The 12,738-nt window shown below is 41.2% G+C and overlaps 1 protein-coding gene across 1 annotated transcript; it reads left to right on the top strand.

Moving 5' to 3' along the window:
* Positions 1-6,225: 6,225 nt before the first annotated feature.
* Positions 6,226-11,976, top strand: LOC149193235 (uncharacterized). The gene is made up of 2 exons (XM_089407257.1): positions 6,226-7,608; positions 7,744-11,976. The coding sequence occupies exons 1-2, from the start codon at positions 6,226-6,228 to the stop codon at positions 11,974-11,976; spliced, it is 5,616 nt and encodes a 1,871-aa protein (XP_089263383.1).
* The last annotated feature ends 762 nt before the right edge of the window (positions 11,977-12,738 follow it).

Genomic DNA, 12,738 nt, shown 5'->3' with positions numbered 1-12,738 from the left:
CGAGAGTACCATACCCCCATTCGGATGAGAGAAGCTTTGGCAAGAGTTGACCTTTACAAGAAGTCCATGCAAAGCCTCCAGGCCAGCTGGATTGGCCTTAAACTCAGCCCACCACTATTGCTAGGATTGACTGAAGGAAATACAAAGGAAGATGACAGTCAACAATGGGAAGAGGTAAACAGGAAAGCAGGGTTTCACATCTACAGAGAGGACACTACCACAGAGCCTTGGGATGCAAGGGAAGCAGTGGAAGCAATGAAGGATGAGGACTTGGACTAAGTTGCTCAAGGATGAGCAAATAGTTTAGCTGGGGGGTGATGATGAGCCCCAATTTTTGGTATAATTTGGGCTCATTTGGCCTACTTGCTTTGCTCAAACCATTCACTTTTTATTGCTTATGCATGCATTTCTTAGTTTATTCGTGTTGTTTGTAGAAAGAAGGGTAGACATTTTATCTACGTGACTAATGCATGATGCTTTCAGGTTTTTGGCATTAAAAGGGAGAAAAGACCACGTGAAAAGGAGACAAGGAGACAGTGAGGTGGCACTGCTGGTTTTTAGGAGAGGATGTCCACAGTCTTGGGACCTTCCTTGTAATTCCCACCATAGCTCCGAGCTCCAATCCATCTCCCCACCGAGCTTAGAGGCAGCCAACTGTTCTACAGGAACATCAGTTATAACTGTTCTACAGGAACAACAGTTATGACTGTCCTACAGGATCAGCAGTTTAAACTTCAGTTGGACAGCCGAGCTCCTCAAATCAAGGACACCTGTTGGATGATCATTTTGCATAAATACTGAGGCCGTAGCCTTGGATAGGAGCTTTTTGAACTTTTGCATTGCTCTTTTAATTTGGAAGTACGAGCTACAGCTCGGTGTTTTTTCCTTTTTGTAAGCCAGTTTGGCATGACATCAGATTATGAATAAAGAAGGCAGATTTTGATCTCATTCTGAGTTTTCTAAGGGCGCTATAGCTCTCAGGTTAGGGCCCAACCTGAGAGCAATAGATCTCCTCGGTGTTGTAATGTTGTTGCATTTCGTTCCAGCACTTTGAGTCTTTTACTTTACCATGCAATTCGAATTTACAGTTTGTTAATTTAGTCTTTTTCATGAGCTTAGATAGGATTAGTTTATGGTGAATTTGTTTCTAGTTTCTTAGGTTAGAAGAGGATAGATATAATCTATTGGAGCTCCAGAAAAAGGTTGTAAAGGCTCACTGCCATCTCTGTTAGGGATTGGGGTGCAGTCTATAACCAACCACCAAAAAGAAACGCAGTTCTTCTCACTTCCATGCAAGCTGCAACATAGACATTTTCGTTGAAGATCCATCCATGCACTTTTGACATAGAACCATACTTCTACATTTCACTTTCATGCACGAGTTTCATTTCTTGGCTTTCCATTGCTGTTCATAGGTTTCATGGCACAGTTATCATAGGTTAGTGAATTCTCGTTCTTGGTACATAAGTCATTTGTTTCATTTACGCTGCTCCATATCATTCCACTTTCTTCTTCTTCTTCTTGATCTCTCCTCAAGTCACCCATTCGACCTCTGTCCAGCTCATTTACCCTCCAACTCATCCATTGATCACTTAGCTCCATTTACTTACACTTTCGTTGATCCCATCCTCCCAACCATCAAACCACTGCATGCACTCTTCCTCCATCTGATTTTTCTGCTCCTGAGCCATCACTAGGTCCATCTCCATCTCACCTATCCTCCCACACCACTCTATCACTTCACCATCTCCCAAAACTCCCACGGTCGGCCATCCTGTAGAAATTCACAGTCTTCCTGTAGAAACCTCTGAGTTCCTGTAGGATCCCCTGCAGACTTCCTGTAGAAGTCTGCAAACTCGGTTGCTGAGCATCCGAACGTGGTAGACTTCTGGGGATCGATGCTAGAGACCCTCTGGGACCTCCCCTAGCCATCCTGACCTTGCCCATGCTTTCCTTCCATTCCAACCGCTCCTGCACAACCAAACCCTAATCAAAAGCATCATCACAACAAATCCAACCACTTAATGAAAAAATACAAAAACATGTCTTTTCAGATGCAAGTAGCTTAGATGCATGCATTTCAGTTCACTGCAAGTAATGGCATTATTGGTAGTTGTTTCATTCACAGTTTTGCATAATTAGGGTCTAGCTAGTCAAATTAGGGTTTACTAGGGTTTTCATGCTTCGTTGGCTTTCACTTTCTTTTTGCAAATAGACTAGTCTCCTTTGAGTTAGCTTTCGTCCATCATTCATAAAGCTTCTTCTGTGAGCCTATAGAAGTTGGCTTGAGCCCTAGCGGACTTGTGCCAACTGACCAAGTGACAGCTGCGACAAGAGCTAGTACTTGTGCATACAGCACCGTCGCTTCCAAGTTTGTACGAACTACCGGGTTGATAAAATTAGAGATAGGGAGCTCCAGGAGTTGTAGCATTATTGCTACAATACTGGAGCCCACCACATTCCTTTGAGTGTCATTGACCAGTTTTCGCCACATTTCATTACGCATAGGAATGTTCCCCTCCCAGGAACTAGAGCATCTTCATTTTCGACACTCGTTATTTCTAATGTATTATGGCATTCTTTTATTCCTTTTCAGGCTTCATATAAAAGAAAAACACAAAAAATTATATATCCAAAAAAATAGCGGGAACGTGACATTATTTCCATATTTGATGGCAACTAGAGTCAGTTGTGTCACCCTTGAACAAAGCACTTAAAAGTAAGTCTTTCCTCCATTGGGATGGACTTTAGTTTGACTTAGGAGAGCCTTGACCTTGTCATTGAGTCAGTATTCCTCCGATTGGTTATCTCTTCCAATCATATGGAGAGTTTTCTTATGCCTCCTGCATGACAAACTTACACAAAGTTATCATATGTTGCCATGTAGTCACAGTTGAGTCGTGCTTTTGTTAAAGGGAAGTAAACTTAAGTCGGCCTCTCTACGGTGTCTCTTCTCCTATTTTTCAGTCGCCCATCCCTAATTTTCAGCGTCATGTTCATTATCACATCAGCTATATTGGTCCTTTGCTCGTGCTGGTTTGAGAAGGTTTCCATTGACTTCTTCCTGGTGGGTCTTGCTCTTATCGACTACGATAAATTTCTCTAAGGGCAGATCTATAGCCGCACCCTAGCCCTATTTTCATTATTGATAGGTTACCTTGTGCTTAGCATCGATCAATATCATGGGTCTTTGACAGAGTGGTTTCTCTTATGTTCGACATGAGCTTTCATTATCACACATTGGGATTTGTGTAGTACCTTTGTTTCCATTTGACCCTATTGGTGGATTCCTTACCTCTGTGTCAGCTTTCATTATTGGTTGGTTCAAAGGGTTTCTATCGTGCGCTAATTACATCTTATGTATGCCGGAAATGTGCTTTGGTTGGGTTACTACATCTTTGTTCACTTGATTCCTTCCACATTATTGGCCTACAGGTTACACTCGCGCTAGATTGATGAAGGATTCCTTAATGCCTTCCTTCTAGCGGATCTTTTCCCATCGAATTTAGCTTATTTCTCTGGGAAAGAGATCTAGAGTCCATTTGGAAGTACCTTAGCGTTTGCAGTCATCAGTGGCAAATTCCTTCACTATCGATAGTGGGAAAACATCATTGTCTCCTGATTGATATATTCTTACAAGTGTTCGAATACAACTCATTTATTCGCACTTGTTAGATTGCAATGGGTACCTTGACTCTCATCATCATTATCAGTTAGTAGCCTTACATTTGTTAATGGTATACATCAATGGCCGGTAATCAAATGATTTCTCACATGGTTGACTTCAGATCATTTATTCCCATTGTGTAGAAATGTACCATGGTGGTTGGTGAAGACCTCGGGTTTGCATCAGCATGTCTTGGTTCACTTGTCAGTTGCTCTTGTTTTTGCTAGTTGACACCATCCACCTTATATGTTGCAGTTCCTTATAGTGGCATCCTATATGTTGGCACTTGAGTTACGGTGTAGTACTATTTATTCCACCATGTTGATTTGGTACTATTTGGATCAGTTTCTTGATTTTAGTGATCAGCTTCATATTTCAGCATCATTGATCAGCTTTTTATGTGTGATATTTAGACATGTACTTTCTTGATTATGATCAGATGATCCATTATGTATTTTTAGTTCCTTTATACTTGTATGCATATTAGATCTGCTTTTGTACTTGACATACGAACATGCTTTACTATTTCTAAGCATGGGTATACCTGCCTTAGACAACATTTTCTTTTTGATCTCTTTCACTGGCTTGGCAGGCTAAATTCTGGTGAACTCCTCCTCAGTCTCGACATGATTCCTTCTATACACTTAATACATTTCGGCCATCATGTACCCCTTCTAACCTCATATATTAGGGGGCATCTGTTATAGCACCATTTACCACTCTTGGTAGATCTGATGCTCTGATTATGGCCTAGGGCAACCCTTCCTTCCAGCCTTGATCCAAAATCTAAAAAATAGTGTTTCATTCCCTATACGCTACTTTTCCCTGTGATCAAAGCGTGTACACATAGGTCAGCATATACCCAACCCACGTACATGTGTTAAAACACTTAAAAAAATAAATTTCCTTAATTTCCGACAGAATTCACGGGTTTTACCTCTTACTCACCTCATATAGTCCGTGGCCCAACTGTTTTCCAACTAAAAAAACTAATTTGGAGTAGTAGTAATAACCTCCATCAGAAGGCCTTAAGGGAGAAGATATGAGATATTGATACTATAGTGAGATTATCCCTGATTGAGTCTGACGAAATCCCTGTGCCTCTTGCACTCCCCAAAGTTTCAGGAAACCCTTGTTTCCTTGTTGGAGATATCCTTCATCTTTCTTGAGATATCCTTGTGTTGGTGATGGAGGAAGATTGCTGAGGCCGGGAAAGGACAGATCCAGAGGACGGTTCCGCTTGGAGCCGGAGAAGGACTCAGGTCATATTTCTCCACCTTACTTGTAGCTTACTTCAATAAAGAAATGTTGTTCAGTTCCCGATATTAAACATGTTTATGCATTGATTTATGTTGTAATTCGTTTATGAATCTTATATTGATGCGTAATTGTTCATTCATTTATATGATCTAAAGTTAATATCATGAACATGCTTTATGTTTCTACTATTGTATATGTTTCATTTGAATAATTTTCAGGTTTCAAAGACATCAGGAGAAGCTGAGGGTTTGCACCCTGCGGGATCTACTCAAACGTAGGACCTCTGGGTAAGGACACTTTTACACAGTTTAGTAGAATAAGCATTTAGGTTGATTTATTGAGCATTTATTGTTGTTATTTGGCATCCACTCTGTTGTGGTTTTCAACCCAAGACCCTAGGGTGATCTCACCAGTAACAATTACCATGAAGTATTAAAAAAATTAAAATAAAGAAATGAAAATTTATTTTGATAATGAAATTGAAGTACGAAGAAAATGAATTATAATAACAACACATAAAAGAGTAGTATAACATTAACTCATAAAATCAACTAGATTTTTTTTTTTTTGGTAAAATATATAAGATTAAAAAATATGTATACATAAAATCATAAAAAGAGAAATAGTAAAATATGAAGAATAAAAATAACTAAGTAAAATAGGAAAAAATAAATAAAATAGAAAAGATATTACTATAAAAAATGTAAAGAATAATATAAACACAGTAAGGAATAATAATAAAATATAGAATAATATATGATAAACAGACGAAAATAAAAGTAACAAGTCAAAAATATAAAGGAAAAAAAATATGTAGAATGAGCTTAAAATATGGGCACGAGTGCACGGGAAGAATAAAAAAATATGTATATAATAAAGTGGAATAATGTGACAATTATAATTTAGATTTAATTATATAATAATATTATATATATGGATATGAATTTAAAAGAATATTGTTTAACAAAGTAAAAGATAAGAATATAAAAATATCTGAAACAAGGGTTTATTAAATGTTCACTGTGCAAGTGGACAAGTAATCGGAGAGTGAGTAGATAAATTGCTGGTTAGGGTTTACGCAGGCGGGCAGGATTGACAGAGGAATCCGCAGCCAGGGGACGGTTCCTCAGTCAGGGGACGGAATCCTCAGCCGGGGTCTGCGGTTATTTCGGCTGAAACGAATTTTTCAGCTTCGTTGTTTTTAATAAGAGAACTAGGGTTAAAACCTAGCCGACAGTTCTGAACGGGATGGACGAGCCAAGGGGGGGGGTGCAAACCCCTCCTTCAAGAATATAGTGATGGGAGAAACCAGTTCAGAAGGAATTCCAAAAGGAAACAAGGAAAACCTGGCCCCGGTAATGGGCAACTTATGGCAGAAGCGAATGAAAGGAAAATGCCTTCCTCGAGCTCAGAAAAAACCCAGGTATGTCATTCCCTTCAACAAACTGGAGGAATACAATAGCTATATGAAGGATCATGCATTAATCTGCAAATTTATCGGCTATTGGCCTTCAGAAAAGGAGTTAAATAGATGGATAGAACAGCGATGGAAACCTCGGGGTCATATAGATCTTAAACTGGGAGCGCAGGGTTTCTTCACTGCTATCTTTACGAATCTGGAAGACAAGAACAGAATTTTTGAGGAAGGGCCGTACTTCTTGAACAATGCAGGTCTGTTTATGAAGCACTGGGAAGAGCGGTATAACCCTGACAAAGAAAAACTAATGGATGCCCCGGTGTGGGTTAGGCTGTTTGGGTTACCTGATGAGTTTTGGGATCCGGAAATCTTGGAAGGAATAGGAAACTCAATAGGTAGCTTTGTCAAGACTGCAGAGGCCACCAGAAGAGGAAAGTATAATGCCTTTGCCAGAATTTGTGTTTTCATGAACTTGGCTGAACCACTCCCGGAAAATATCGAATTGGAATATCATGATGAAGTCTGGACGCAGCCGATCGATTATGAACACATCCCCTTTCGATGCCGGAAATGTCATGAATACGGCCACCTATATAGGCAATGCCCGCTGAATAAGGAGGAAGGGGGGAAGACAGATAAAGGTAGGGCAGCAGACAAAGAGGAAGGCTTCCAGCAAGTCTATAGAAAGAAAAGGCAAAATAAAGAAACCCTGAAACCCAAATTGCAAGAAACATCCAATACAATAAAAAGTCAAAATAAGTTTCAGGGGCTGCAAGATGACACGGAAGGGTATGAAATAAATCTGGATGATGATGAAGATCCAGAGAACTCGCCCATGGAGATTTCCCGAGAAGAGAAAGAGAAAGCAAAAAGCCCAAACAAACCGAACAAGGAACAAACAGAGGAAAAGGAGGCGGAAGAAACAGTGGAATCGCATATGGAAATTGAAAACCAAATGGAAAATGAGGCCGAAGAGGAAAAGTTAATGAAGAGACTACTCCAGGAGTGGAAGTATCTGGATAATAGATTTATACCAGAAAAACAAAAACAGTTGTTCAAGGAAGCTTTCCAGAAATACAAGGAGCGGAAAGGGGAAAACTTGGAAAAACAAATAACGGAGGTTGGGGAGCAGGAGAAAGAAATGCTGGAAATGGGCAATGCTGGCAAAAGTAGCAGAAAAAGAGGTCGGAAAACGTTAAATGAAACCATCCAATCGGTGGGCGAAACATTGATCAACTCTGGTAAAGTGATACCTCTGTCAGAGGTATTTTTTCCTTCCTTCCAAAAGTTTTAAATGATTGTTGTCAGCTGGAATATTAGGGGCTTGAATAGTAAGGGAAAGCAAAGATATTTGCGAGATAAACTCAAAAAAGAAAAACCTAGCATTTTGATATTGCAGGAGACTAAAATTGGGGTACACCAGTTAGAGGAAATCATTGAAAAAAGTAGATTGAATTACAAAGTTATGGGACAGGATGCTATAGGAGCTGCAGGGGGAATAGCAATACTGTGGAATCCGAATGAAATCCTTCTAGATAATTGGACTAGCATGCATGGAATCTTGACCGGGCTGGGCAGGATAGTGGGGACCAAGGAACAGGTGGTCATTACAGGTGTTTATGGACCCACAAACCCTGGAGAAAAAGAAAACTTCATCAGGAGTTTAAGAACTATCCGACAACTTTTTTCTGTGCAACCTTGGATCATTGGAGGAGACTTCAATTTAATCAGATCCCTGGAAGAGAAAAAAGGAGGGGTTAGAAGGTTGGATCAGTTCATGGATAAATTTAATGAGATGATAGAGGACCTAAGAGTAGTAGATATTAAAACTATCAATGGAGTCTATACATGGAATAATCGAAGAGGAGGCAAGAACCAAATTGCCTCAAAACTGGACAGATTCTTAATATCTGAAGACATCTTGAACAAGGATATCTTTGTCGAGGCCAAGATTATCCCCTCCCTGGGCTCGGACCATTGGCCAATCCGATTGGAAATCGACATTAAAAAAATCCAGGGTAAGAAGCCATTTCGTTTTGAAGCCTTCTGGTTACGGGATCCGGATTTCATAAAAAAGGTAGAAGAATGGTGGAATCAAAGTAGAGTGCAGGGTAGAGGAAAGATGCACACGTTTCATTTAAAACTGAAAGAATTGAAGATGAAGATTAAGAAGTGGAACAAGGAAGAATTTGGCAACATCTTGGAAGATAAGCAAAAACTAGAAAAGGAAATGGAGGATCTCCAACAGAAAATAATTTTGGAAGGCAGGACTGAGGAAAGCATCACCAAAGAAGGGATTCTGCTGGGAAGAATGGAAGAAAGACGAAAGCAAGAGGAAATTCTATGGCGACAAAAATCTAGAATTAAATGGCTTCGGGAAGGGGAAAGAAATACAAAATTTTTTCATCAGGCAATGGTTAAGCATAGACAGGGAAACAGAATTCTTTCCATTAAAGGGAATAATGGTATAAGGTTGGTGGAGCAAAAGGAAATTGAGCAAACACTAGTGGATCATCATAGAGGAATCCTTTCTGAACCTCAAGTGGATCGAGCGAGAGCTATTCAGGAGATCTGCACTGCTATACCTAGACTAGTTACGGAGGACCAGAACAAAGCCTTAATGAGGGCGGTTACTTTGGAAGAGCTGGAAGATACAGTGAAAGCAATGAGGAAGGGCACAGCACCGGGCCCGGACGGCTTTACAGTAGATTTCTACCAGGCTGGCTGGCATTTTCTTGGAAAAGACATACTGGATTTGGTAGAAGAGTCAAGGGTGCAACAGAAGGTATGGCCGGCTCTTAATTCAACCTTCTTTACTCTAATTCCTAAAGGAGAAAATATGGAGAATGCTAATGGCTTTAGGCCTATAGCTCTCTGTAATGTAGTGTATAAGATCATAACCTCTCTAATTGCTAAAAGATTAAAACCCCTTCTGGAAAGTTTAATATCGGCGGAGCAAACTGGTTTTGTGGAGGGGAGGCAGATTTTGGATGGCTTAGTTGTCTCTCAAGAAGTTATTCACTCCCTCAAAGATAAAAAACGAAAGGGAATGATGATCAAGCTAGATTTATCCAAGGCTTACGATAGGCTTAACTGGAGGTACCTTGAAAGAGTTCTGGAATGTTTCGGTTTTCACAAGAGATGGATTACATGGATCCACAATCTCATTTCTTCCCCTAACTTTTCAATCTTAGTCAATGGAAACCCTTCGAACACGTTTAATGCATCCAGAGGTATCCGTCAGGGTGATCCGTTGTCCCCTTTCTTGTTTATTTTAGCAGCAGAGGGTCTAGGAAGGTATATTACTCAGGAAAGAGTAGCTCACAGATTAAAAGGACTTCGCTTATGGGGAGACAGACTTCCTCTAACGCATCAACAATTTGTTGATGATATAATGCTCTTTGGAGAACCAACTGTTAAGGAAGTCAAACATCTAAAGAAAATTCTAGACTTGTTTGCTGAGGCATCGGGACTTGAAATTAACCGGGATAAATCTTGTGTTTTTATCTTCAACACGGTGGATCAAGTGAAGACTCACCTTATTAGAATTCTGGGCTTCAAAATGGGTGAACTACCTACAAAGTATCTGGGTAACATGCTGGACTTCACTTCAAAAAGATTAAAGAACTGGCAGGGAATCTTAGATAGAATGAGGAAAAAAGTCTCGAGTTGGGCCTTTAGGGTCCTGAATGTTGCTGGCAGAATTGTTTTAGCTAAATCGGTTCTTCAGGCTATACCCATCTATCCCCTTTCAATTATGGCGGCCCCGAGAGGAGTTTATGGGAAGATTAGAGAAATTATCAGAAATTTCATTTGGAGAGGGTCGGAGGAAAAGAAGAAATGGGCCTTAGTGGCCTGGAATCAGCTTACAGAGAGGAAAGAGAGAGGTGGGTTAGGATTAAGAGACCCAGAACTGCTCAATCAAACACTGGGAGCTAAACTTTGGTGGAGGTGGTTGCAAGGGGGAAATGACCTCTGGAAATCAATATGGAGAACAAAATATCGAATGCCAGACTCACAGGTAGACATTCTAAGACAAGAAGAAACTCCTCGCGGATCCGCTGTCTGGGAATTGGCCAGTCAAAATAGAAACATTGTTGAGCAGCATGCGTTCTGGGAAATCAGAGGAGGGAATGAGGCTCACTTCTGGGACGACAGATGGCAGCAAAGAGAAAGACTGAACAATATGCAGAATCTTCATCAAATCAGAGGAAGAATTGAGGGGAACAGAATATGTGTCAAGGATTATTGGAAACCTGATAGCATGGATGACTGTTGGAGATCCTGGAAGGACCCGTTAGAGTGGGATCAGAATCTTAGTCCTGACCTGCAAACGGCATTCAAAAAGGAAATGAACTCAAGGAAAATCAGAGTAAGAGACGGAAAAGATATTCTACGCTGGGGTAATACCATGAGAGGTCTTTTCTCAGCTAAGGAAGCCTATTATTTGGTAAATTCTCACAATAACAATGATGGCCAGCAGGATTGGAGGAAAATTTGGGATCTAAATTGGTGGCCCAAAGTGACCACTTTCGCTTGGTTAGCTTCGAAAAACAAAATCTTAACTTGGGACCGCATCCAGAAACGGGGTTTCTCGGGACCTTCGAGCTGCTATCTGTGTAAAAAACACGAAGAAAACAGAGATCATATTATGATCCACTGCCCGTTTATTAATCAACTATGGTCTAATACCAAGCGCACCTTTAATAAACCCGGGGTGGTGGTTAGAGATTTTCTTGAAATGGTTTTCCGTTGGAGGGAAGAAACTTTCCACTGCAAAGTCATACAGAGAGCCTGGAATCTTGTATCAGGTTTTGTAATATGGCTGGTATGGAAGGAACGCAATGCTAGAATTTTCAAAAGTGTCAATAAGGAACCTGAGGTAATCTGGGAGCGGGTGGTAGAGGCGATGAGAGAAACCATTCTGGTGGAGAGATGGCAGGACGAAGATTGGAAAGCAGATCCAGGGGAGCAAGAAATTTTGAACAGACTCAACATTAAATTTGAGATGGTGCATTATCAATTAAGGAGAGAGCAGGACATGAGGATTAAAAGCCCAGACAAGTTTACCTATCCTAGGGGACAATTTATAAAACTAAATTTCGATGGGGCCTCTAAGGGCAACCCTGGGGATGCAGGGTTCGGGGGTATATTCCGTGACAGCAACAGACAAGTAAGATGGATATATGCCGACTGGGGAGGGAAGATGACCAACAATGAGGCCGAGTTTTGGGCTCTCCATACCGGATTAAGAATTGCTATCAGGAATGGGTACTCCAACTTGGATATTACGGGCGACTCCCAAATTGCCATTGAAATGGTAAAGAAACTCAGGAATGGCAAGGGGTGGGAAAAGGTGACAAAGAGCTGGCGCACAACAGGTATCGTACAGGAGATAGCGGATATGATTAGAAGAATAGACTACTGTATCATTAATCATGTTAGAAGAAATGGCAATAAACCTGCGGACTGGCTTGCCAACTGGGGCAGCAGAGGCCAGGAAAGCAGGATAGATAGCCAGTGGAGGAATGCGGAGGCAAATAGAGAGTGGAAAGATCTGATCGCGCTCATTAAGGTAGATCATGATGGTGCTATCGGGGATCACACTTCGATCAATGAAAGGGATTATTAATTGGCGGAGGCACGATCGAACCATGGCCAAGGTTCGATTGAATAAGGTGCTAAGTGGCATGCAAATCCACACAATGATGAATCAGGAATTAAAAGGAGGTATTATGGCGGCAGAGGGGATGAGTACCAAAGATTACACATTTGATGCGATAATTAATACTCATCAGCTGAGAGGGGAGATTAACGAGGCGTCAGGGTACATTGCAGTGGACGTGATTACGGATGGAACGGCCGACGGTAGTGGGGTACCGGATCCGGATGGGAAGCAGCCGGGAATTAAAATTCGGGCCTCGTTCTATGTTCACCATATTATAAATCTCCGAAGTCAAGAGAAACAGAGATCGACAAATAACCACCCTTGCGGGATAGTTCAGAAGCATTTCCATATTCTCCAGCAGAGGCATTCAAAGGGGGGAAATAATCAGAGAAGGAAGAGCGACAGGACTGCAGGTGGTATGGAAACTCGACAGAGAGGCCGTGGTGTAGGGGAGCGGAGTGCAGTTGATGAAGTTCGTGAGCAAGGGAAGGGCAAAAGTCCCATAGAACGAGACTCCCCATTCATAATTTGGGATATAGATGATGATGTAGAAGAGGAAGACGATGGAGTCTCTGGGAAAAGATTTAAGGAAATGCAAAAGAGGAGCTCGAAAGGTAGCATGCCCCAGCCGGTGACAAATTCGCCTATGCAGAATGCCTCTGAAGATAGGCGTTCGGGGCTTCGCAAGAGGGGTCGTCCACTGGGCAGTGGCCAAAGCAAAACGCA

This window comes from Pinus tabuliformis, chromosome 2_2, assembly GCF_031772625.1.
Source record: "Pinus tabuliformis cultivar Carrire ecotype Pingquan chromosome 2_2, CPIR1, whole genome shotgun sequence".
In the NCBI taxonomy this organism is placed as follows: domain Eukaryota; kingdom Viridiplantae; phylum Streptophyta; class Pinopsida; order Pinales; family Pinaceae; genus Pinus; species Pinus tabuliformis.
This window is presented reverse-complemented; position numbering and strand designations above follow the sequence as displayed.